The 26,800-nt window shown below is 38.2% G+C and overlaps 2 protein-coding genes across 6 annotated transcripts; one reads left to right on the forward strand and one right to left on the reverse strand.

Annotated features, from left to right (window-relative positions):
- The first annotated feature begins 1,963 nt into the window (after positions 1–1,963).
- acsl1a (acyl-CoA synthetase long chain family member 1a) lies at positions 1,964–19,677 on the forward strand. 2 transcript variants are annotated; one of them, XM_088419329.1, is made up of 21 exons: positions 1,964–2,025; positions 9,714–9,927; positions 10,006–10,120; positions 11,008–11,072; positions 11,137–11,238; positions 12,580–12,679; positions 12,784–12,959; positions 13,849–13,881; positions 14,765–14,816; positions 14,903–14,976; positions 15,312–15,389; positions 16,486–16,620; positions 16,704–16,838; positions 16,900–16,995; positions 17,067–17,139; positions 17,222–17,310; positions 17,524–17,640; positions 17,722–17,865; positions 17,930–18,031; positions 18,137–18,208; positions 18,759–19,677. In XM_088419329.1, exons 2-21 carry the CDS (start codon positions 9,733–9,735, stop codon positions 18,897–18,899), a joined length of 2,094 nt encoding a protein of 697 aa, XP_088275455.1. In that variant the 5' UTR covers positions 1,964–2,025; positions 9,714–9,732; the 3' UTR covers positions 18,900–19,677. The 2 variants fall into 2 exon arrangements, with proteins under 2 accessions (XP_088275455.1, XP_088275454.1); XM_088419328.1 differs by lacking the exon at positions 1,964–2,025 and adding an exon at positions 8,344–8,416.
- Positions 19,678–20,713: 1,036 nt separating this feature from the next.
- On the reverse strand, positions 20,714–25,895 carry primpol (primase and polymerase (DNA-directed)). 4 transcript variants are annotated; one of them, XM_088419332.1, is made up of 14 exons: positions 25,754–25,895; positions 24,728–24,971; positions 24,554–24,648; positions 24,267–24,405; positions 23,161–23,308; positions 23,034–23,088; positions 22,802–22,923; positions 22,078–22,240; positions 21,918–22,015; positions 21,758–21,844; positions 21,470–21,578; positions 21,327–21,403; positions 21,221–21,267; positions 20,714–21,145 (listed from the first exon to the last, which is right to left on the reverse strand). In XM_088419332.1, the coding sequence occupies exons 2-14, from the start codon at positions 24,935–24,937 to the stop codon at positions 20,945–20,947; spliced, it is 1,551 nt and encodes a 516-aa protein (XP_088275458.1). In that variant the 5' UTR covers positions 24,938–24,971; positions 25,754–25,895; the 3' UTR covers positions 20,714–20,944. The 4 variants fall into 4 exon arrangements, with proteins under 4 accessions (XP_088275458.1, XP_088275457.1, XP_088275456.1 ...); XM_088419331.1 differs by having other exon boundaries at positions 22,802–22,926; XM_088419330.1 differs by having other exon boundaries at positions 22,802–22,944.
- Positions 25,896–26,800: the final 905 nt, after the last annotated feature.

Raw genomic sequence — 26,800 nt, forward strand, 5'->3', positions numbered from 1 at the left:
TTTTACCATTGCGTTTGTTACATTTCATATTTCATAGATGAAATTTAACATGTTTGTTTAGTTTTTTGTGAAGACCCAGTATTGTGTTATTTTTTAACCAGTTGTTTTTCAAGTACATGAGTACATGCAAGATGCAGATTATTTGCCAATTTCCATGAAAAAAGTCAATAGATTGGGTCAAAACAGTGACAAACCAAAAAGAATGTTTTCTTGGAGTCTGAAAATAAAATAAAAGGTTTTCTGTGTTATTGGACTATTCCGATAAAATAACCCAAAAAGTTGAATGACTCTCAACTCACTCTCATTATTAATCATTTTGATCCAACAGACTGGCTTGAAGATTGGATTTGTGCATGTTGGAGGATGAAAGATGGTCATTATATTTAAGTTTTACACGGTCAAGAGTACTCTAAAAACAATTTGGTTAAAAATAACCAAATTATGGGGCATAAAAGGTCCAACCCAGTATTTGGGTCTATTTGGCCCAACTATACCTAAAAATGGGCCATTTTGTATTAGACAACCTCAAATGTTTGGTTGTTTTATATATACAAAAAACACACACACACATGCAAAAAGTTGGGTCAAATTGACATAAATATCAGGTTGGTCCTTTTTAGACAGTTTTCTGTTTTTGCTTACTTTTGATCCACTAGTTTTAAGTGTGCATTTTCCAAACACATAAACGCAATGCGAGAAAAATCATTGTGATTGGTATGATTTGGGGAGCGAAAAATAATTATGCTAAGTTAAATAATACATCATTTCAAATCTAACATCTGGCATTTGGGTTCAGACATACTGTAGCAGATTATATTTGACTCATGCAACGATATAAACTATATTTTTCCATGTCACTTGTTTTAAATATTAAATTCATGGACAAAAAATACCTAGTATTGACCATTTGTATTTTATGGGCGAAATGCACAACTGCAAGTGCCTTTCGACACGGTAGCGCAAACTTTTACTGCTGGGGTCAAAATAAATTAAAAGTCAACAGTATCTTGTGTGTATAAGGTGACAAGTGATGACATGACTGTCGATCATATACGGGACGAAAACATTCACAGGAGAATTTCTCCATGCAGGCTGATGTGTGACAGTTGTGTGACGCTGCTCCGTGACCCGTGGTGACCCCTGCGCCCCCCTTTACACATTCGCCATTCTTTGTCTTGGTGCGCCACCCTCAGCCCGAAGGGACTCACTTCACGCAGTCCCCACTGAGCACGTCACACACACGAGTTCGTGCTTGACATCCCTCACAAATCATTCGTGATAAATGGAACGTAGCCTCTGCCACAAGTGTACCAAAACGTTTTTATTTTCTTTTAATTTTAGGTGGTTAGGCTCACTGGTTTAATTTGTTTGCATTGGATTTTTTGCAGGAACCAATACAAATCATACAGTTTTCCATAGCTGAAAAAAACTTCTGGTTCCTCCCTCTTTCCTCGTTGTCGTTGCAGTTGCGGTATGTCACAATGTTGTGAAGTGGACCGTCGCTCAAGCTGAGACAAGTCCAACATCCGCCTCTACATCGGCATCGCTGTGATTGACAGATAGCATTTGAGGAATCTGCACGTGAGCACCCCAAACTGCAAGAAAACATTATACAATGGTAAGAGCATTTCTCTTTCAAAACATTTCACTTTTACCCAATATCTTATTTCATTTTGAATTGTACAGATGTGCCCAAAGAGAAAGGCGGATGTAAATGTGAGCGTTTAAAAAATACAAACTAAAGAAAACAGCATAAAAAAATAAAATATGTATTGTTATTACAAGCAAGTTCGTTTTTATCATCAATGCATCGCATTTTATTAAATTGATGACGCGCGTCATAAAACTTCATGACGGGTCTCGACAAATGGACCAATAGTAACTCTCCTCTTAATCTTCGATTACACGTATGAAGTAACGCGACGTCTGATTGGCTGAGATGATATTTGTGTGAAATATTTCCCCACGTTTGCTCCTCACAGAAGAAGCGCCTCCTGTAAGTTTTCGAATCGCCGTTAGCCACCGGTAAGTCCAAATTTACAAAAAAACAGCTATCCCGTTAAGTGCCACGTGTTGCACGTGACTCGTTCTATTTTTACTTACTTCGCGGAAATACGGAATTGTCGTTTGTATCGCAACTTGTTTTCTTCTTCTTTCTATGCTGTGTGGACCTACGGTTGAAAAGTCTTCTTTTATTGGTTTATTTTTTGACAGAATCTTTCATAACGTTGTCCGCATGTTGAGATGATCACGGATTGCTAAACACCCCGTGGAATTTAATCTCGTCCAGGAAGAGTCTGCTGCATGGCCATGCACGAGAGATGTGCGACTTCTTCCCCTATTCATGTGTTTTCCTTTCTCAGTAAATTCCAAAAGTTTGGTTGCGGCGCTTCTATAATGATGAGCGATTGGGCTCATTCTTTAATCAATTAATCCCAGTTGCCAGGCAACCATAAAAAAATGAGCTGATAATCAATTTCGGTTTTCTGTGTGATCGAAGATGACAGAAGAAGACGAGAATAAAATCGATTAATTTGTGTTCTGACGGAAAATTGAAACAGGGCCACACGACCGAACGTGCCTGGCAAAGATATAAGAAGAAATTTAAATACAAAGCATCAGACGAACACGTGATGTAAAATATCCATGCATACAGTGCCAACACACTATCAAGACAGTTATACTAAGCATCATTTGTATTTCATGAATGAAACCTAATAAAGTCATATCAAATACAATATCTACTGTCCATGCAGTAGTATGGAAATGTGGAGCTGCCAATGTGGAGTCTTTTTTTTCACTGGCAAACCTGTTTGAACGTACTTGTAAGTACATTCAAACATACTGCATGTGCAAATACATCTGAAGCTACCAGTAGGCTAAATGCTAAAAACATAGCATTTGTTCCCATAATGCCACAGGGTGTTGACTTACATAACCCTCAACCCATCATTTAAAAGCAAAACGCCTCGCCCATGGTCTAAAATTGAAAAGTTGCCTAGCCCACCCCATGCCTGTGCCACCTTTGGGTGGATGATGTGAAATGCTTTCCTCATAACCTTATCATCAAAGCCCGTTGAGGAGATTATTGCAAATTTACGAAGAAGCGCATAGTCGTTTTTTTAGGGACCTTGTACTTTTCAGCTGTTATATTAAGATAGGTGAGTGCTAGCTTGGTCAAACCTAAAAAAAACTGCAGACCTGAGTTACAAGTACGGACTTGTATAAGAAAAAAAAAAACATGAAAAAAACAGTCAATTTAAAATTCTTTCTAAATATATACAGCGATCCCTACATTTTTTTTTAAATATTCAATTATTTGCAACACCAAGGCCTTTGTTGCACACACAAATATATGTAATATTACTAATTATCTAAAGTTTTTTTTCAAATAAACAACTAAAAATTAAAATTGGGGGATAAGCTTGCACTCAGCTGGAAAGTTTCCGGTTCCACATTGCTTCTGATTTCTTAACTGTCTGATGTACCTTTGTTGTGATTCTAATTGCTCGGTTAAGCCTGGTTGTTAGCAAATGTAGGATTTTTTATTTTTTTTTCGGATTGATGGATTAGTTTGTTTCTTTAAAGTTCCTAAATTCCATGTTAACCCTTAAGGGCTAAGCTCTAAAGTTTTGTCCACCGTGGGACTCCCACAAGTACATGGCAAATGCTTAACACATTCTTTCTGATTGGTTGTTTTTCCTTGGTTGCGCTGGTTTCTGGGTGGAAAAATCATTTTTGAGGTACAAAAAAAAATGACCAGCCTGAATTTAAAAAAATCAAAACATGTGTCCATAGCTTTTTGAAGAGTAATGCTAACTAAAAAAAAACTATTTACCAATATGTGTTTTTGCAGATTAGACTTTTTTTTTTGCAACAGCAACTGGTGAATTTTATGCAGGCACGAAACAAATGGTATTGTCACAAATTGCTGTAGCTGACATTTAACAATTCTTAAAGCTGTCAGTTTGTAACCAATGTTAAAGTTGTATGTAAATGAATAGCAGTATGCAAAACACAGCTGAAGCGACATGGAGTGGGCGGGATTAGTTAGTTTACCAGCAGATTGAATCATCTTTCCGTGGAATAAAGTGGTTGATTTCAATAGAACTCAAGGCGAGGTGCATTTTGAATATTTATCTGGAAATGGCTGCTATCAGCTGGGACATATTATGACCACACAGATCTCCAGTTGCTGCTGTGTACGCTGTGGCTAATTGTAGCGGTGGCACAGGGACGAAAAGAATAGAGCCCGCAGTCAGGAAAGTCACCTTAATTGAATTGAAAGGAATCATGTGACAGTGTTTCTATGGAGAATGGCGTCCGCATGGAGAATCAGAAAGAACGTCATACATGTTGCCCCGAGCGAGTTTTACACCATCGGACCATTTTGTTGTCTTTTATGCACGCTAATAAAATTAACACGCATAAACTTGACATCGTCATCCAGCCACACAAGTCATTCGGTTCTTGTTTTGAATGCTGGAGTTTGCACACTGCTCGTTCTGTGTTTACGTCTATTTTGCAGTCATTTTGTGGATTACAGAGATTATACAAAGATTCATTTTAAAAATGACGTTATTGATGTTAGATTAGTGTGATTTGGGATAGTTCTGGATAACTTTTCTTGTTTGTAAAGGAGTGTCATTGTACAAATAGGAAATAATCCGTGGAAAGACTTGAGTCAGAATTTTTTGAGACTAAGTCTTACATGCGTTACAAAATAGGTTTGGTTGAGATAAATGCAGTTAAAGGTTGTGATATTTTATAATTAAAGTCATATGTTATGCAGTTCAACTTTAAATTCTCATGTGAAAAAAAACAGACTTAAAAATATGTCCCTAGTATTGAATGTCTGGCTTCTTAACATAAAAATTACATCTCTGGAAGTGAATGTTTTTTTTCTTCTTCTTAAATAAAGTTGCATAGTTTGGAGGAAAATATCTTCCTGATTAAGTGTCATATTGTTATTTAAAGACCCTGCTGCAAATAGCAAAAATCTGCATATATATATATATATATATATATATATATATATATATATATATATATATATATATATATATATATATATATATATATATATATATATATATATATATATATATATATATATATATATATATATAGACATAGATATTGCCAATATTGCCGAAGTAGTCTCACTTAAGTACAGTTACTGATATTCTTGTGTCAGACTCACAAGCTCCACAGAGCATTTTCAGGAATTCTTGAAGCGGTTTTGAGGCATTTTCCATTGGACTGTGACTTAGCGCCATAGTTGTCTGCGTGACCTCCACAGGTCATGTGCACTGACGCTGTGTTGGTAGCAAATGACGAGTGCACGCCCTTTGGCCCACTTAACAAATCTCATCCACCCCCTCCAGCCCATGCGCCAAGTGTCTTTCTCCTCTCTGACCATGTGACTGGAGGTGTACCATTTCATTTCAGCGTGCCTCCAATGAAAACTCTTGCGGTGCGGCTACAGCAAAACGCTGCTTCCCCGCTGACGTGCGGCGATACCACTTTTTTCCTCCTCCTCGCCACGTTGCATATGACACATGGCATTTCACATGATATTTGTATTCAACAAGCAGCATCAGGATGCAGCGAGAACAAGGCTGTCAAACCGGTTTTCAGCACAATGGCCTAATACTAATCTGATGTGCTAACTTGTTCTCAAGTCAGAAGAACACACTAGCAGGCAATCAACTATTTTGTTCAGGGTTCGGGATCTATCGAGTTCTTTTGGTAATCGGGTATCGGACAGAAAATTTGATTTGGATATTGATCAGTAGGAACAGCAACTGTGTCGGGCTCTCACCATCATTTACATCTATCACGCCATCCTATATGGAGCGCTCAAGCTAATTCACGCTAGACGTAGCTAAAAGGGGACCTGGTAAACATTCGTAACAAGTGCCATATTGTTAAAGTCATTATAATTTGTTTTTTTGTTAGCACGCTAAATTGGGGATTGAACATAGTTTCGAAACACTGTTGCGGTGTTCGTATCTGAAAATCAGGAGCAACAGTTGCCATCAAAAGAATCGTCAAGCTGTTAGGCCACGACAAGCTACCAGGTACTTCAAAATAAAAGTGTACCAAGGCATTTATGTCTATGTATAATTGATTAATTTAACGTGCATTTTGAAGTCAGCCTTCGAAATTAGTTAAATTACTTCAAATTAATTCAAATTACTCAAGGACTTATTTCAGCCCAAAATGGCAAAAATATTTTTGCTGGTCAAAATGATGCCGCTTACTTAGTGTTGTGCTTGATATCTAGCTAAAAAAATAAAAACCACAGTATTAAATTTATTCCAATATGCATCCAAATAAAAAAGGTTCTTTAGCGAATCGTTTTGGATGTGCTCTTTAGTAGCATTTGCATTGTTTAGCTAACTGGCATTTTTGCTCCTTCTGTTGGAACTTTAATGATCCTTAAGTATTTCCTGTGTAGAACAGAAACAAATCTGACGCTAGACAAAATCGTGTTTGCAGAGACTCTTAGATGAGCATTTAACCAAAACACTTTGGAATGCCCGCTACAAAAGCTAGCTTATGTTTTGATAGGACATATTGAAAGTAAGACTTGACAAAATGAAGAAATGGGATCAAGCCTCGGAAGATTGTGGAGTAAAATAAGAGAGAAGGAAGAAAAACTGGCCAAAAAAGGCATTTTTTTGGTCGATTTGTGGTTATGTAACTTTTGGTGGGGATTTTTTTAATTGTCATTGTGGTTTTATCGTGTCATGTTTTAATTAAAAAAATATTTAAAAGAAGGTCAGATATTTTTATTTTATTTCTTTTTCTAATGCTTATTACCAACCAAATACCAGCCTTGCCCATTGTTAATTTCAGTACAGTATAGTCCGTGCTGTGAGGCGTAGAAAAACGAATGGTGTGCCACGAATAGCTCAAAACTGTAATTTGGACCCCCCCCCTCGTCTGTGATACAACTTGTCAAACAAACCCATTACGTTTGTTTGATTTAATGTGGCAACTTCCTGTCTGAGCCCGTCGTCACGTTGCGTTGTTTCCTATGACCCTGCTGCCCTGCCGTGCACTCTCTCCCACTTATTACAGTCTCCAGGCCGTGTGTGTGTGTGGGTGGGTGGGGGGTAATGGGGTGACCTGCAAAGGGGCTCTGTCATTGGCTCGCCATCCTCCCAGGCCAAGTATGGAGAGTGGAGGTGTTGGCGCGTGGCAAAGTACCTTTTGCCTCCAATAACTTTCAGCCAAGTATGACATTGAAGGAATGCGCTGGGCAAATGTAGTCCAGGGTACAAAGACACACTGACCTTCATATTGGCAACCCGCTTTTTTTTTTTTTTATTACATAATTATATGTAAATTGCTGAAATGAGTGATTGGCATGTGTGTGTAATGTGTGTGTGTGTGTGTGTGTATGCAAGTATGTGTGTGTATGTGTATATATATATATATATATATATAATATATATATATATATATATCTATATCTCCAGGAATAGCATTATTGTGTAATGAGATTAAGTATATTGCATTATTTCATGAATCATCTCAGGCGTCATTTGGCCCTTGTTTATATTTGATTGAGTCAAAAGTGATTAGACAATTAGTGCTTTACTTATCTAGCTCTTTTCAGCAATAAAAAGTTAGTTTTATTATTGATTTGATAAGTTAATTACTTTTTCATATGCAATTAATACCTTTAAAAATGCAATTTGCTCCTTGAAAGACATACAAGGTATACAAGACAACAAGGCCAGTCGAGATGCGCCACGAGACTCCGAGATCTTATAAGAGAAAAAAGAAAGCACAAGTAGAAAGGAAAAAAAAATTTTTTGGCCGTGCCCCAATAAGCGCATAGCATAAGCCTGGAAAAATATCCTCGCGTATACACAATAAACAAAAAAGAGAATACAAAAATTCCCCCTTGGTGTGGGGCTAGTTCAAAAAGTTACAAGGAGTTTTCAAGGCCACTACTGTATTTGAAATGTAAGCTCCGCCCTTGTTTGCAGTTAACAGCATGTGTCAAAATGTGTTTTTGAACTTATTAATTTTACATGACATATAATGAAGTTATCAAGTTTATTACAAATAAAAGATCAACATTTTACTGCTGAAAATGGATAAATAAGTGAAGTATCCCATTAATACCAGTATGCGTGAACTAGTATACAAAAAAAATGATTATAGATGCAGCTGTATCGAAAGAAAAATAAATCCATGTGCTGGTCTATGGGCGGTTTAGTTGGTGGCGTGTGTGTCTGTTTCTGTTCGGGAGGGGGCTGAGGGGGGCGTGTTCGTGCTATTCATAGTGTGAGAACTTCAGAGGTCTATTAGAAGTCACCAAGTCATTCCTCATTGAAACCACTGCACTTCTTCTGGAAAGAGTTGCTACTCTTCATTCACTTCATCTTGTCAACTTGTGAGTATTGTCATCTGACTTTGTTGTTGGACCTGGCCGCATTTAAACCCTGTCGCTTTGATTTGACTCGTTTTCTTTTTTTTATTTGTTTGCTACCACAGCAGTCAACATTAACACATTGGGATGTTTATTTTTGAAATGTCCTAATTATACCGTGTGGAAGTTTGGTTTGCAGGTTAAAAAAGGGGGCATTCTTTGCAAAGTCAAGGGGCTATCCCAACAAATCAAAATGACTTTCTCTGAGCATGTACGGATCCCATTGGTAATGATGCCAGCATTTCATTATGAAAGTCGGTTAGAAGTCAATTGTTGCTTCTGCGGCTGTACATTTACCTTGTTTGTGTCTGATGTAACAGGCAAGTGATGTGGAACAGGGTAGATATGTACAGTATGTATGTATATATGTGTGTGTGTGTGTATATATATATATATATATATATATATATATATATATATATATATATATATTACTTTATTACTTATATATTATAGGTTATACTATATAAATATTACTTTATATTAAATATTAAAATATTAAATAATAAGTTCTATAGTATAATATATACTGTATATATATATATATATATATATATATATATATATATATTTATAATATATAATTTCTAAAATAGTTTTTAACCAGTAAATTATTACCAAAGTTATGAACTTCAATATTTTCCTGAAAACTTGAGTGAATGTATGACGTGTATGCTATAAGCCAAATATTGGCTGACCAATTGCATTTGTGTGTTGACTCTGTTTTAGGTCCCGTTTCACTTGTTGGCTCAGTTTCGGGTTTAACGGGTTTTGACTTTGAGGCAGTGCAGGAAGATCAAAGACTACATTATTGATACATTATTGACTGTTCCATGAAAAATGTAATATTTGAATCTCAATGTAAGAATTCCAGTTAACGAATGAATGGCTAAATTTATTGAAGCACCAACATTTAAAATCTGAATGATTCCAGGTGAAACAGATTGTTACTCCTGCTCCTCGTCAATGCATGCGTGATTCTCAACAAGTGTTTTTACGTATATATATATTTAATTGTGGTGGAAAAGGAAAGGCAAAATGAAAGTGTTCAAGCACCTTCCTATTGGATCAATCCAATTAGCATCCGGAATGAGGAATGTTTTTGAACTGCATTCCAAAGTAGAGCGGGCGTAAACTCTTCTTCCAGTTATATATGCTGTAATGTCACAGTTTTATTTGGAAAAGCTTCAAATTGTTTTCATATCAAAACTGAAATTTTATCAAGAAAATAAAATGCAAAGCATTCTCCCCTATCGCAAAGTACGCAGAGTGCAACAGCCATGCAGACTCAGGAAGTCCTGAGACAGCTGCGGCTTCCAGATCTGGACGACCTTCGCCAGTACCTCCGTGGACTTCCCACCAACACATTGCTGGGCATGGGCGCCGTCGCCGCCTTCACCACTTTCTGGCTGTCCACCCGGCCGCGAGCCCTGCAGCCGCCTTGTGACCTTACCATGCAGTCTGTGGACATGCAAGTATGTCGTTTTTTTCCCCGAACGTGGCAGCTGGATGGATGAGGGTTTCCCAACATATTTTTTTTTCCCCCCCTTCAGAGTGAGGAACATGCAAGAAGGTCAGCGCTTAACAAAAGCGATGAATACATGACTCACTACTACAGCGACGTGAGGACAATATATGAGGGGTTTCTACGAGGCCTCAGAGTGTCAAGTGAGTTTTTTTTTTTTTAACATCAATTTAACGTGTTGAACATCTGGTTGCAAAATTACATCAGTAAAAGTGTTCATTTTGTCCAAATGCTTTCCCAAAATTCGACGTGCTTGAATATTACTTGCGGTGTACCACAGGGGTCAAGCTTAGGACCAAAACCTTTTATTTTATTCATTAACTCGTTCAGTCCCAAAGCCGTATTTTTACTTTTACTTTTTTTCCTCAGTCCAGACAGTCCGTGTAGACATGTATAGTCGATGTATGCCCCCCCCCCCCCAAAAAAAAAAAAAAAAACATTAAGGAAGGAAGGTCTAAAAGTGGCTGGTGCTGGTGCTGAATGAATTAATCTCTAAAGTAATTGGTTACTCTTTTAGTAATTTAGGTAATCTATTAACCTAGCAATTCAGTATTAAAGTAATCAATTACTTTTGGCAATCAATAACTGAAGAAATCAATGTATGTACTTGAGTGCTAAATTAATCGATTCCCTTAGTATCTAAACTAGTTGATTTACTTTTAGTGCTTTAGCACTAATCAAATAATTACCCCGAAGTAATTGATTACTTCCATACTACTAATAACCAAAGCGATCACTTTTGTACTTGGCTGTCTAAACTAATGAATTACTTTAATTCTAAATTACCTACCTAAAGTAATCATTGTAGTACTTTACTATCTAAAGTAATTAATTCCATTAGTATTTCATTAATTTAGTACCATTTTTAGATTCCCTTTTGCCAAACATGTAAAAATATATATTAAATGTGTTGAAGTATGGGGGACACATTTAAAATCTGGGGCCTAGTTAAAGTAAACAAATGCAATTTAGATCCACTATAAAAATAAATAACAAATTAAAATTCGCCAATTTTTCCATTCTGTCCTAGATAACGGACCGTGTTTAGGAGCGAGAAAACCAAACCAACCTTACGAATGGCAGTCCTACAGAGAGGTGAGGTGCCCGCCGTCTGATTGGCTTCCAAGTCTGTGCCAATAACAGAAGTTTGTTTTTGCAGGTTGCGGACCGGGCGGAGCACTTGGGTTCGGCTTTGCTTCACAAGGGTCACTCGCAATTAGGAGACAAGTTCATTGGGATCTTTGCACAGAACAGACCAGAGGTAACGTGAACCTTCAAAATTGTTACCTGGTTGACCTCCAGTTCGTTCATATTTGAAATATTTTTCCATGTTTTTTTCCAGCAGAGAAATAAATTGAATTGCTTAATTCCTATTAGCAAGGGGACTGATTCTTTAACCAATCAGATTTCAAATTCCTGAGAGGATCATCCTGCTGGCCCAATCCTGACATGAACATTTGTTGTCTTCTGGTTGGTTGATTCGAGAAAGCCGATCTGTAATGTTGTTTTAAAATAATCCCTATTTTCAAAATCCCGCCCCGCGCACACATATTGTATATTTTTTGTTTATTTATTTTTGATAATTTACTAAAGTTGAGGGTGGGTTCAAATGAGTGGGTATAACTACTCGGTATATTTATTTATTATTAGAATGTAACAAAATTTACAGTACTGTTGCTAGATTGTTAGCAGTTACGTTAGCATTAGCAGTTCTAGCGATTATCATTTAAGGTCAACAAACACTACATAGCATTCAGTTTATACCTGCATAATGCTGTATTTACATTACACTTGTGATAGTGTTTTAAAGTTGATGCTTCAACATTATTCCATAAGTTAAACTGAGCATGGAGCTGCATATTAGCTTCAAGGAGGTCAACAACTTCCTGTTTCTCTTCTTCTTCTCCTGCTGCTTCTTCTTGACGAGCAGACTGGGCAGATTGCCAGCCTATTCTGATCTTTGAATATACCCAAAATTTCCTTGAGATGAGAGCAGGAAAAGATAAATCATTCAAACAGTACGCAAATGTGTGGAAACATTTGGCAACCTCTTTTTGGCTAACGTGTGACCTCGAATGAACCCTGTTCAGATCAAAAGCTGCTATTTCACTGATGCTCACTAACAGTCGCTCCTTAGTGGAATAGGGGCTTTACATGTCAGTAAAAGTAAAAAAATAACTAATAATAAAGGTGTGTGTGTGTGTGTGTGTGTTTTTTTTTTAACCATGTAAAAGCAAATGATTGCAAATGTTTTATTTTGATTCACCACAAAGATAGTCTCCGTACATGGAGGACTACAGCAGTTGTAAAATCGTTACTGGTGAGAGGCTGAAATTCTGAAGGGTTGGACACTTTTCATTTAAACTCGGTTAAAAACAAGGATAAATTGATTGCCACATTAGGAATCTGCGCATATCTAGCATATGATTCATGATATCAACTCATTCAGTGCCATTGACGACTATATACGTCAAAGATCCATTTAACCCTACAGGTTAAAATTTGACATCTATAATCGTCAGGGGCATTGAATAAGTTAAGGACCAGAATCGCGTTGGGCTTATCTGTCATTATCAAACCGATGATGTTATCTCTCCTTCAGTGGACCATTTCGGAGCTGGCTTGTTACACATACTCCCTCGTAGCCGTCCCGCTGTACGACACACTCGGCGCCGAAGCCATCGGCTTCATCATCGCTAAAGGTACATTGGATATGTGCGTTCAGCGAAGACACCGAAGCCTCAGTTGCTGAGGTAGAAAAGCGTTTTTGATGACGATTTAACTAACCTCGTCTTCTCTTCCCCAGCCACCATCAGCACGGTGATCTGCGACGTGCCGGAAAAAGCACGGATGATTCTCGATTGCCCCGAGGACAAAAGGCAAACGGTGAAGACAATCGTGGTGATGGAACCGTTCGACGGCGAGCTGGTGGCCCAAGGAAAAACTTGCGGAATCGAGGTTGTCAGCCTGAAGGCCTTTGAGGTTAGACCATTTGAATAGTCTGTTCCGACGTTTAGCGGAACAGCTTCATGACCTCATTTGCATATTACTTTGTTTAAAATTTGAATTCTGACATTTTTAGTTACGGCACGTTTTGAACATTTAGGCCAGGAGTGTTGAAAAGAGTGCCCGATTTGGGTGAGGGGTAACATAGGAGCCAATCATTTAGCATCTAAATTTCAGCATGAAATGCTTTTATTTTTGTTTCACATGCAAACCATGGAACAGCCACATGTAGCCCGGCTTTTTTACAATTATTAAGCATTCTGACAGTATCAGAGAAATCTAAATTAGGAATTTAGTGATTTTTTTAAAGCATCCATAGTGTTTATTCATTTGGTATCAACCATTTTTAGACCCTCCATGCGCCACTTCAAAAAAAATAGAAAAACATATACAAATTAAGTATTTGAGATGGAATGTCTGGACTCATTAAAAAAAATGTCAAAATAAATCTATGGGATTTAATGAGTGAATTGCAATTTAATTGAAATTTCAAGATTCCTGTACATGGTTTGAGTTCATTTAAAACAGGGGTGTCAAACTCATTTTTACCGTGGGCCACATCTTAGTTATAGTTTCTGTCAGAGGGCCAGAATGACTGCAATTCAAATACATTTTAAGTGTGCCACCTTGTGGATGCATGTGAAATTGCATTTAGCTGGACAACAGTACTATAAACCAGACATTAATTTTATGGAGGATAAAATTTGATCACGGGCCGCATTCGGCCACCGTGCTGGACTTTGGACTTGTCTAATTTAGGCCGTTAATTTTGTCATAGATTCAATCAAAAGCAGCGACATCTTTTTTTACCTACTGAAAATCTCCAAGACTTGACATTCCTGTGTACGCTTTCACTGTTTTGCAGGACTTGGGTAAAGCCAACTATCATGACCCTGTGGTGAGTAGAAGCACTTGGATTGGTATGACCAAAAAAAAAAAAAATATCTTCAAAGACAAACGAATTATTAGCAACTAGAAGTGTAACGGTTTTTGTAACGGTTCGGTACATGCAGTTAAGGAGAGATGTGCAAGATAATTGTCTACACTACAAACAAGGTGACAGAAATGTGTCATGGCGACTTCAGAAGACAGACAGGAAAATGAAGACACAAAAAATAGTTGTGCGGTCTCTCAAGCACTGTTGACAGAGGAGGAAATGTAAACAAAAACAGAAAAGATGCGTTATTGCTAGGCCAAGCTAAATGCTAGCCACTCAAACACTAAGCTAAGCTAAATGCTAACCACTCAAACTCTAGGTAAACTAAATGCTAACCACTCAATCTCTAAGCTAAGCTAAATGCTAACAACTCAAAATCTAGGCTAAGCTAAATTCTTATCACTCAAACTCTAGGCTAAGCTAAATGCTATCCACGCAAATTGGCTAAGCTAAATGCTAACAACTCAAACTAGGCTAATCTAAATGCTACCCACTCAAACTTTAGGCTACGCTAAATTCTAACAACTCAAATGAATTTCAATGGTTTGACAGCTCTGTGTGTTTTGTTCACCTGAAATGGATAAACCGGATAAACCGTTCTTTTTTGAAGAAGAAGAAGATTTTGAAAGCAGAATAACACTTGAATAGTTTTATCTGAGGTAGTTCTATAAGTCCTAATTCATGTTATGATAAACAAACTGTTACCGTACTTACACTGTCTGCTAATAAAGTGAATGAAAATAAATTTAGAATTATTTTCTTTGAGACTTTAAGTTCCTTTTCCTGTTGTACTAGATTTTTGCCTTTAAAAGTTTGGGGTTTATCTTTTGTTACCTAATTCCAGCCTCCCAAACCAGAGGACCTTGCGATTATCTGCTTCACATCTGGAACTACAGGTAGAGTTGGAAAACTCAAAACATTTTGACTCTTAAATTTTGAGTTTTTAAGAAATATTTATTTTTACTTTGTTTTTCTTTTCCAGGAAACCCCAAGGGTGCAATTCTCACCCACAGAAATGTTATCTCAAACACGTCAGCTTTCCTTAAAATAACTGAGGTAAAACACGTTTTTTATTGACATGAGGAGGGGACAAGGAGAAACTATTTGATTTTTTTTTTTGGATGCACCCCCAAAATACAAATATGAAGAAGATGGTTTCTGGTTACTTTCACTTATTCATGTGTCCATGTTGGGTTTTTTTTGGGCGTCCCCTCCTCTTGAATTTCACTCTTCTTCTGTGTACGGTGTCAGGGCAAAATGCAGGCCACTCCCAAAGATGTGCACATCTCCTTCCTCCCTTTGGCCCATATGTTAGAGAGAGTGGTGCAGGTATGCCGTGTTCCTTTCACTAACCACGTCATGCGCATGTGTTTTGTGTGTGTCCTTTCCAGGTGCACTGCATGCTGAGCTGCCGTGATGTTCTCATATCCTATCTCCCCTTAGCTCATATGTTTGAGAGAGTTCTTCAGGTATGCTAGCCGGTTGCTGCGTTTCAACACCAAAGCAATGATTTGGTTCAAATTGTTCGAGTTTGTCAATCTGTTTTTAGTGCGGTTGTGTTTAGCGCAAATATTCACTGGTTTCTTGCCTCAATCACTGCCGCCCGTTTGCACTGATCACAATCTGAGTGCCTGTGATTTTAGAGCATGTTGACTGGTGAGCATTCTAAAAGTGTTTTGATGGAACTCTTGTCTTTTCACCAGAAGGAAGTAATCAGCAGCACAACATTAGTTTGAGGAACTTTTGAAAAAGTGCCTGTTGTGTAAACGCTAATAATTTGTCTTTTGGGATTAACATTTTAAAGCCACGCTTACAACTTTGCAGTTGTCATTTATTATGGTGTATTTGTGCATGGTGTATTATGATCGTGTTTTGATATTCCATCTCACAAAACAAAAATGCGGAATATCTAGAGAACATGCGCTTTTTTTTTCAATTGAAAATGGACAAATTCTAGTTATTCTAGTGCATAGTTGTTGAACTCCAGTCCTCGAGGGCCGGTATCCTGCAAGTTTTTGAATCCTCTCTTTCAAACACACCTGATTCAAGTGATTAGGATCATTTGCAAGCTCCTGTTAATGAACTAATCATTTGAATGAGGTGTGTTGGGGTGAAAAAAACGGACAACCTACAGGATACCGGCCCTCGAGGACTGGATTTTGACACTTATGTTTTGAAATGACTTTTCCAGTTTGGGTATTGGATAACATTTACTATTTTAAAGCACAGATAGTTCCAATATCCTTCGGGATATCAACATTATCATTTATCACGCTCACCCTGGTGGATAATTTCTTCAAATTCAACGGGCCAAATAAACATGTAAATGAGCCGTAGTTTGCACCATATGGACAAAAGCGGCAGGGTTTTGCCTGAAGGAAGACTACAAGTATTGTAAAATTGCGATCTCCAATTTGTCTGCTTTGGCACTGGATGGTTTTTGGACAACACGTCGCTCTTGACATTTAACCAGTTAAGATTCTGGCTATGTATGCTGGAACCTCATGCAATCCCTTTTAAAGAGCAGTGGATGGAACATGAACAAATTTAATCTTTCTCCATCAGGGCGTCATCCTCACCCAAGGCGCCCGTATCGGATTCTTCCAAGGCGACATTCGTCTTTTGATGGATGACCTGAAAGAACTGCGGCCGACCTTTTTCCCCGTGGTGCCGCGTCTTCTCAACCGGATGTTTGATAAGGTCAGTCCACATTTTCAGTCTATTTTTTCATTACTAATCACTTGTAGTTGCAGTTTTTATAAAAACTATGTTCCACTCTGCAGATATTTAGCCAAGCCAACACATCCCTAAAAAGATGGATGCTTGATTTGGCTTTTCGGAGGAAGCTGTCAGAACTTAATAGCGGTGTGGTCAGGAGGGACAGCATATGGGATAAGCTTATCTTCAAAAAAGTACAGGTAAACGGCTAAATACCGTAACACCCTCCTGGGCCATCCTCACGTTGACTTCTTCGCGCAGGCCAGCCTGGGCGGACGCGTGCGTCTGATGCTGACAGGAGCCGCGCCCGTTTCACCCACCGTTCTCACGTTCTTGCGAGTTGCGCTGGGGTGTCAGGTGAGCCTCATAACGACCGCACCACTTGTACTTTGTATTACTGTCACGTTACCACAGTCAATGTCCTTCAGTTTTACGAAGGCTACGGCCAGACGGAATGCACAGCAGGATGTTCCATGTCCATGCCCGGTGACTGGACAGCTGGTAACAGTCCCTCTTTAAAAAGTCCAGTCAAGAAGAAGATGAATTGCGAGTTCCTGATGGGTGTATTGCTTCTGATTTTTAGGTCACGTGGGACCTCCTCTGCCTTGTAACGGCATCAAACTGGTGGATGTGGCAGACATGAACTACTTTGCGGCCAACAACGAAGGAGAGGTTAGGAGGCAACGCTATCGGTGTGATTTTCATACACTTCGACTAGAATTTGACCTTTTGACTGCTGGGTAATGAAAATAGAGACTTTAAGGAGGACCATTTTTGGAGAAATCTCGCAATGATGGTGTAATTTACGCTAAGCTTTATTTTTTTAGTTTTTCGCAGCAGGTTTTTGGCTTGTTTAAATGGTGGTCATTTGTGATCCTTTGTCAGGTTTGCGTCAAAGGACCGAACGTCTTTCTGGGATATCTGGGAGACCCCGAGAAAACGGCGGAGGCCATCGACCGAGACGGGTGGCTGCACACGGGCGACGTTGGCAAATGGCTCCCGGTGAGCGCAACTTTTGAGACGCGCGGGCGGAGGAGGATGACAAAAGCTCCGTTTGGTAGCGGCTGACTCCATCTTTGGCAGAACGGCACCCTGAAGATCATCGACAGGAAGAAGCACATCTTCAAGCTGGCCCAAGGAGAATACATCGCCCCGGAGAAAATCGAGAACGTTTACACCCGCAGCGACCCGGTGGCGCAGATATTCGTGCACGGCGACAGCCTACAGGCGAGTCTTTTGTCATTCTTATACATGTTTGTTTTGTTGACCTGATTTTGGTCTACTTAAAAAGGCCTGCTTGGTGGCCATCGTGGTGCCGGATCCGGACTTTTTACCCGTCTGGATCAAGAGACGAGGCATCGGTGGCTCCTACTTGGAAATGTGCAAGAGCGACGTGAGTTTGTTTTGACAACACAATTCCCATGAGCTTTGTTTTGACAATACATTTCCTACGCATTCCACCTCACTTTTTCTGCACGTTTCTTGTGATTGCTGGCAGGATGTTAAGAACGCCATTTTGGAGGACCTCCAGAAGTTGGGCAAAGAAGCTGGGCTCAAGTCTTTTGAACAGGTGAACGTTGCAATTTTTTTATTTAAATCATTCAATACCTAAGACGTGTTTTCATGTGTTTATTATGTCACGTTAATTCCAAATTTTTGAGAATCTGAGTTGTGGGATGTTATTAATTTTGATACCAATAGGAATTTAAATGTTTAAAAATTGAATCTAGAATGTATTCACAACATATGTACGAATGTGTTCCATTTATTATGTATTTTGTTGTTGTTATGTTGCTATTTGTTACTTCAAAATGGGATGAAATCATGAAATTAGCTTTTTGGGAGGAAAATGTAATATTGAAAAGCAAAAAATTCACATGCACATGTGATTTCTTAGCTTTTTTTATTTGAAAAATCGGCAATGTTTTTTTTTTATTGCGTGGGCTCTTGTGTTTAGTATTTACACTCATTTAATGAATGTCACATGACCATCAGGTCATTTGTGATCGGTTGTTACCTGAGCCTTTTCAATCAACTGCTTGTTAAAAAAAAGAGGTTTTAAAGCTGGATAAAAATGAGGGGATTTTGCTAATTGCTTCATTTTTTTTTTCTCTCCTCAGGTTAGAGACATTGCTTTACACTGTGAGATGTTCAGCGTGCAGAACGGCCTGCTGACGCCGACACTCAAGGCTAAGAGAGCAGAGCTCCGGAACCACTTTAAAGCCCAGATAGAAAAACTTTATGCCGGCCTGAAGGTCTAAGCGGAATTGTAACTCTAATGTTACATTTGAACGGGAACATGTTTGCAAGTGACAATCTGGACATATTTATTTGAAAGCTTGGTTTATGCTTGACGCGCCTTTATGACTCGCCTGAAAAGGACTACCGTGACCTAAATACCATAAACAACTCCTGGAGAGCACGCACACTAGAGAGAGATGAGGAGTCAGTTACAAAACAACGTACAAGATTTTAGATCATTAGAATCTACCAGGATTTTCCACTTCTGATATAGTGTTGTTTGTACGCCGTAGACGCTATATACTGCCACCTAGAGTATGGGAGAATAGCATCTGACTGCGATGGAAAGCAGCACTGAGTATAAGGTGCTCCAAAACGTGTGCCTGCGAGATTCCGCGAGTCAGCCTTCACGCGTCAAGCATAAAACCAAGCTTAAGCTTTTTCATAGGAGTGGATATTTAATGCAGGTGAATAATATTTGAATTGTGCCTTATACATTAGCAAAAACATTGTAACATTGAATACCGTTTGAATATGTTTTGCTTTCCTCCATTTCTCAATCAATACTACGCTGTCTGTTTTACGAGGGCGGGGCTTTGTTTGCTTTATGCAACGCTTCGCTTGGGTGTACAGAATGGCGGCATTTTTAAACACCTGACTCGCTTTAATGGTAACTCATCATATTTAGAATCAAGATCATGCCAGTTCAAACCATATCGTGTTTGTATAATAATGTATAAAATGCATTTTTGTGGGTAATACTGATTTGAGATTTCAATAAAGTGCCTCAGTAACTTATATTGTTGTAACTCTTGCTCACAGCCCAGCATTCATCAGTCATTAAAAAAAAAAAAAAAAAAAAAAACACATAATGTGTTGAATAAACACTAGATTAAAACCCTAACCTTTTCTTGAACCTTATGGTATAATTTGAGACCCTACTTTAAACCCATAACCAGTTTAAAATCCTACTTTAAACCCCTTTTAATATCGTAATCCTAATTTGAACCCTGAGTTGGAAATCTTAACCTGTTATTTTGTCATCCTCATTCTAATTTAACACCCTATTTTGATGCCATAACCCAAGTTTAAAAACCTACTTGGAAGCCCTGTCATTTGAAATCCACATTTGAAATCCCAAACCATGTAGTATAGTAAGGCATTTTTTTAAACCATGGCCTGTTTAGTATTGCGTTAAAAAATGACTACATGAACCTTTTTTCAAAAACAAGTAAACCATAACCCTAATTAAACCCTTTTTAAAGCCTAACCATGAATTTTAAACCTATTTTAAAACCTTGAAACCAAGGAAGGCCTTTCTTAAAAACGCTACTATATCAATGATATTCATGCATTAAAAAAAGGCTTAAAAAAGACCATAAAATACTTTTTTTTTCGTCACGTATAAACAGTAGTGTTAAAAAAAAAACACCATTGTATACTAAGTAGTGATGGAACAATGGACTCGTGAGCTATTGTAATTTTTTCGCACTCCTCTAGATGGCACTGTTGGTTTGAAGGTGCAATGGAAATTCGTCCATCAATTTGTTACATTTTAATTACTGTAAACTAGCCTTTATTTTCCAACCAAGAGAACCATTGAGAGGAGTAAAAAAAAAAGTATCACAAGTGGTTCATGAGGTTTCATTTTCCCATCACTATTCTTAAAAAAAGTCTAATAAGCAGATAAAAAGTAAAAATAGTAAAGGCATTTAAAAAAATGTATAGTGAGACATTTAAAAAAAAACAATCATGAATAGTAAGGTTAAAAAACAATAGTGTTTTCTTTTTCGCTTTTAATTTCAGTTACAGAATCAATAAAGCATCTTTTTAAATATAAGAATGTTTTTTAAACAAAAATATTTGATTAAAAACAATCATAAACATACAAATGAAAGTAATACATACAATTCCAACATGGCCATTTATGATGGTGTTGATGCCATCACTATAAACTTGTAAAACCGTAGCAAAAGGTGAACTCTGGATGATTAATAATAACCTCTATTAACTTCTGAACAGTAGCCGCAGTAGGACAAATGAAACCAAGACAAATTTTGCATTTTCACGCAGTAAACAGCATCTCATCTGCGATTTGGCTGCAGGCCAGCTCAAAATCATCCAGGCACTCGGAGAATTGTCGGTCGTCGTCGACGCCTCCTCCCCACGCGTCCGCCCCTTCCTGATCCCCGGTTGCTCGCATCGGTGCCTCACTTGGTTCAATGTTGCCCGCCTCGTCCATCACGTAGGCCTGGTCCTCCTCGTCCTGCCAGGAGACACGGGACAAAATAAGACTGAGCTGCCAAAAAAAAAAATCTACTGATAATTAGTCATTGCTAACCAGCATCATGATGTAACTCATGCAGATCTCTTGTGGCAGCGGATAACCTGCAAAAAAATCCATTACAATCTTATTGTACTCAACATACATCGACATTCCAACCTACTTGAAGACCTGAAGTTCCTGCACTCGGGATCGTGACACTTTTGGTACCACGCTTCCTCTTTGAGATCCACCACAATCCTGCACGCCCAGAAACAAAAGTCAAATCCGAGGCGGACGGGATATCGCGGATGTATTAAAACGTACATGACGTTGTTGCTTCGGTGAAAGCGGCCCACGTTGTCACACCAGCGGTACTTGGCGATGTCGTACACCAGCAGCTGCTCGGCGGCAAAGTAGTTCCATCGTCTGATGCCTGCCAACGTAGCGATTAACGCCGCGAGAAAAATGTGTCTGTGTCTGAGCATACATATACACACGCATATATATATATATATATATATATATATATATATATATATATATATATATATATGACCTATATATATATATATAATGTGTGTGTGTGTGTGTATATATTCAGACTTCACTTACTTCCTTGAACGGCATCCTTCCTAACTAATGTTAAAACAAAGTCGTCCACTTCTTTGTGAGGAGACGACAGGCAGCCCGAGAGCGATCCTTTCAAAATAAAAGTCAACCATTTGAATCGATGAAAAACTGCGATGGCGTTGCCCGAGTCTCGTGTCCTCACCCGCCTCAGACGTGGACGCCTGCTGGCTCTCCCCCCTGGTGGTCCTGCACGCCTGAGCATCTGTCACGTCCCACCTTAGAATTCTCTGGCCTGTGAAGCTGATGGGGGACGCCAATAAGAATGTTATGGTTTACTTCACGGTAAACTGACATTGGCATACCTCACGTTGCACACTAAAGACGCCAAGAACACACTTTCCTCCGCGGAAACGCCCTTGCTGGCTTTGGGGATGAACTTGTTGTCATCCGCTAAAGAGAAGGCAGCGTTTTTCCCCACCTTAGATGACTTGTAAAGACGGAAATTGCGGTTCTTGGTGTAGACTCCTAAAAGACACACGGCAAATTTACGCGAGATCCAATTTAAGATCTTATAACAAATATTTCATTCAAAAATCAATCATCATTCACAATTAATGTAGATTTGAACAAAAAGGGTGAAGCAACACATGTAGAATGACAATGCAACAATCCTCACATATATTCTTTATCGCTTTCACCCGGTGCGACTTTCAAGTCAAGATATCAGTCAAGGTAACTAAAGAGTTACCAGCTAGTACATCTTGAAATCGTTTGAATTGGAAAGAATTTTGACTGCTACCATCTACATCAAGGGTCACCAAGATGGTGCCTATGGGCAGCTGTTCCTTCATTATTTTGAGAAATCATTAACATGATCAGCGTCTTCACATAAACTGGTAGCCCTTCGTATTTCTCAGTACCGAAGAAGTAGCTCTCAGTTTCAAAAATGTTGTACAGTACTGCCTCCAGTGGCCAAAGTGTGCACATCAGAAGGAGCAGCACAATGAACGCATGAAATAAATATGTGTGAGAAAATGCAAACACGTGACTGTACCGAGAAAAACAGACAACTATGGCGTGTCTTACCGAGATCAACAAACAAAGCCTGGCGGCCATCTTTGTTTTGCACCCGGAGGAAGCTGAGGTCAATCTCTTCAGTTTTCTGTCTTTTGCTCTGCGTACTTCCACTTGTCCGTTCGGGATGCGCTCTGCTGCAATGAAAGTCAGTGCTTTGCGATTGCACCAGCATATGACAACATCATTTATGACCAAAATTAAGCAATTCATGTAATCAATTTCATCAGTCTGAAATACATACCCTTTTTCATTGCATCCATCCAGGATGGGTTGAAATATGGCGTGAATAAAAGCTCCTAAAAGCAGTAACAACAACATGATAGCATGTGCACCGCATACAACCAGTGTACGTAATGCGGTCAACGTACCCATGTGAATGTTGTCTTTGAAGGCCGCATTTTGAAGATTGAAAATGAGATGACGGCTGAATTTGTCATCTGTGCTGGAGTCCAGATTCAGGATGTTTGTCGCGCAGCATTCGACCCCGTAAACATCCTTCAACTTCTGACAGACATACTGCCAAACAAGAAATACAAACACTCTTATTTTGGGCGCGATTTCAAAATAATGAGTAGTAATAGTAGTTGGGCTGGGGGAAAAAATTGACCAAGTCGGGTCTGTCAACTTCAACCCTTGTGCGTTAGTTCGTCCAATCCTTTGATCTTTATATGAAAGGCATGTCACATCAAACGAAAAGCCTTGAAAGGAGACAGCAGGGAGCTGAAATTTCACCCAGATCATGACAACATGTAAAGATTCAAAATAGCCGGACCACTTAGTTCATCCCTTGGCTAAAATGCTGCAAGAATATGTGTCGGAAAATGACCTAAATTTGATTAAAATACTGCACAAGGTTTAAGATGGAGGAGGAGAAGAAGATTAACAGGAAGTTATTGACCTCATAATAGCTAACAGTTCGCTCCACTATCAAGTATTCATGGAATATTGTGCGTATTTGTTGACCACAGCTGGTAATCGCTGACATGCTAATATGACAAATTTTGTCAGTGTATATATATATATATATATATATATATATATATATATATATATATATATATATATATATATATATATATATATATATATATATATATATATATTTTATATGTAAAAAAGGTTGATTTTGCTGGGAAATTTTCTGAGGAAAAATAGTTCATTCTGCAAAATAAAAATATTTATTGAGCTATTTTTATAAATAATAAGTATTATTTACAAAAGTAGCTCAATAAAAACATGAAACTAGCATAGACTCATTCATATACTTCATGGTTTTATAGCTAAAAGCTAACAAAAAATCCACCAACTCCAAAAATTTGATAACATAATTTTTGAATTTAGAAATTGAGCAGGTTTGTCATTTTATGTTTAATCCGTCTAAACGTTCCACTTTTTGAATCGCACTTCAAATAGTGTCTCCTGCATAGATTATCAGACTATTCCATGAATAAATATATGCTCATAAATAACCAACCTGGATCAACATGGCCACCATCTTTTTTCCATCGGCCTCTTTATTTGAGGGCTTGTGGAACTCCAAGTCGAAGTAAAGTTTGCAAACAGCGCCCTCTGGTATCACTTCATAGCAGTGCATCAAGGACTGCGTGTAAGTCCTGGAAATTCAACAATTTGTAGTTTACGTAATGATGCCACTCATGGGTGTTTCTAGTTTATTTCTTGAAGTGAATTTAATCCCAGCCCCCCAAATTTCAGACTTTTTGTAAAACAAGCTAGAGAAAGGAAATGCAACCACATGTTTACCTGTAGTAGTGCCATAGTTCACTGTAACTGGTCACTAGAAATATCCTGTGACCTCTGGTAGCTTTCTCTTTCTCCAGAGCAAAAACATGGACAGGCTGAGGGGCAAATGACGAAAATCAAAACGAGACTAAATCGAACGTGGCTAAGACCATGAGGCTGATCATTACACTCCACCTCTTTGCAGCTCTTAGCAAAGCCGATGGCCGCACTTTGGCGATAGAACAGTTTCCAGATGGAAGAAGGCTGGCAAGGCCAAAGTCGAGGTTTGTAGCGCGGGACGACGGGATTGTGATGGAAGTTCTCGGCCAGCTGCTCCACCTTCTTTAGACGCTCGCTCCATTTCTTCATCCTGCCTGGTGTATTTGTCTCACATCTATGCGGCATCAAAGGCAGGAACTCACACGTCTTAGCCGTGAACCTACAAATGTAATTTGTGCATTGTATGGATTTAATCAGAGGGACTTTAAATGGCAGCCATTCCCAATTTAGCAAGCGTTGGAATTTGATTGGTTAATTTTGAACGTAAAAATTTAATAAACGTTCATTGCACAACCCTCTTTTTTTTAAACCAAGATTACTGACTAAAAATTTTTTACTTCGTTTTCAAATCACTCCTTACCATAGACCCTGAACCAGCAAGTGGTCATCATAGTTATATAGCATATTTAGAGAAGCTCTGTCTTAGAAAAAATAGCAGCAAATATAATTTATATTATGTGTTGCGGGCCGCTTAAAAACGGAGGGCGGGTCACAACTGGCCCCCGGGCCTTGGTTTGGACACCACTGGAGTAGCGCTAGAGAAACTATTTATTCCCATGGAGTGGACAAATGTTCAGAAAAAGGCAAATATTTACGTTTATGATTTAATGGTCGAAAACAGTTGCAATAAATCATAACTTGTCAGCTGTTTTTGGAGGTGACCGTTACTACAGAACATGTGGCTGCACAATAATACAGAGAGTAAATCAATCTCTCCTGAACGGCGTTAAACTGATCAAGACGTCATACCTGACCGTTTAATGGAATTATTAATAAAAAAACGAAGCAGTGACGACCAAATTAGCAACAACACAGCCAGTTGCCTTTTTTGAGTTGAAATTTGTAGCAAACTATTGAAGTACTGCCATGTCCAACGCTGTTTTGCTAATTACCGTACGTAATAAACTAACTGTAAAAGCTCGTGAATTTAGGATAACTTACCAGTAATTCCGCTCAGCGTGACCTTCCAATCGTTGAAAATTTGATGTCACAAATTCTGCAACATCTGCTTGATCTTCGCCGTTGTGACATGCGTTTCGTTTTGGAAAGTGTGGTTGTCAGATAAAATGTCAACAAACGCCAGCCATTTTTGTTTTGGATTTTGGCGCGGCTAAAACCGGATTACGTCATCTCATATCCGCATAGATCTTAACAAATAAAAGCTTACACTACAAAATAAGAGAACTTTTCGATTTTGGCTCGATTCCTCAAATAAATTCGACGTACTGTACTTTATATCATTTCAAGAAAGCTTAACTTACTTGAGGCCTGAATTTTAGGCAGTGCTGCTCTATTCTATTCTATTCTATTCTATTCTATTCTATTCTATTCTATTCTATTCTATTCTATTTATACATTATTTATTCTTCCTGTTGTTAATATGCACCAATCACAGCAGTGCTCCCAAATAGCAACGTTGCATACCTGTGTTCAACTACAATTAAGGCATTCTATTCTATTCTATTCTATTCTATAAAAACAAAAACATGTAAAATGTTGTAAAATATGTTATTTCAACTATGCAATTGCAGGCGTTAAAAAAAAAAACAGTATTAAAAATCTAATGAATGCAGATTTTAAAAAATTACCTTTCATTAGGAAATATAAGATAAAATTGGTAGAAAGAGTAGTACCAATGATTAAAAATTTAATTAAAAATTCACATATTTTTGATTACATGAATAAGACTACAATGCATTAACATACCCCAAATTAGCCTAAAACCTCGAAAACAATAAATACTTCCCATTACTATATTATTACAATCTAAAATAATACATATGTAAAATAATAAAATAGATGAACAATTAAAATATACACCGAATATAGATTTTTTTAAAAGTCACATACAGCTCTAAACTATTAAGAATGAAAAGTTTTCAACCCGCCAGTGGTGAAAACTCTGTGCCGGGAGGCGATGGAATATTTCAGCCAAGTCATGACCCCGCTCCTCCTACACACAATGAAAAGTTGGGCGTCAGTACATTA

The sequence above is a fragment of the Hippichthys cyanospilos genome, chromosome 7, assembly GCF_059441005.1.
Source record: "Hippichthys cyanospilos isolate Australia breed blue-spotted pipefish chromosome 7, RoL_Hcya_1.0, whole genome shotgun sequence".
Taxonomy (NCBI): Eukaryota; Metazoa; Chordata; class Actinopteri; order Syngnathiformes; family Syngnathidae; genus Hippichthys; species Hippichthys cyanospilos.

Bases quoted from the DNA above. Each gene is read 5' to 3' on its own strand.
- acsl1a (XM_088419329.1), top strand. From the start codon at position 9,733: ATGCAGACTCAGGAAGTCCTGAGACAGCTGCGGCTTCCAGATCTGGAC. The intron at 14,817-14,902 runs GTAGAGTTGGAA...TTTCTTTTCCAG, and splicing joins CTTCACATCTGGAACTACAG to GAAACCCCAAGGGTGCAATT. The intron at 14,977-15,311 runs GTAAAACACGTT...TGTCCTTTCCAG, and splicing joins CTTTCCTTAAAATAACTGAG to GTGCACTGCATGCTGAGCTG.
- primpol (XM_088419330.1), bottom strand. From the start codon at position 24,937: ATGCCGCATAGATGTGAGACAAATACACCAGGCAGGATGAAGAAATGG. The intron at 22,241-22,801 runs GTAAGACACGCC...TGTGTCTTTTAG, and splicing joins GGCTTTGTTTGTTGATCTCG to GAGTCTACACCAAGAACCGC. The intron at 22,016-22,077 runs GTATGCCAATGT...GTCCCCCATCAG, and splicing joins TCTTTAGTGTGCAACGTGAG to CTTCACAGGCCAGAGAATTC.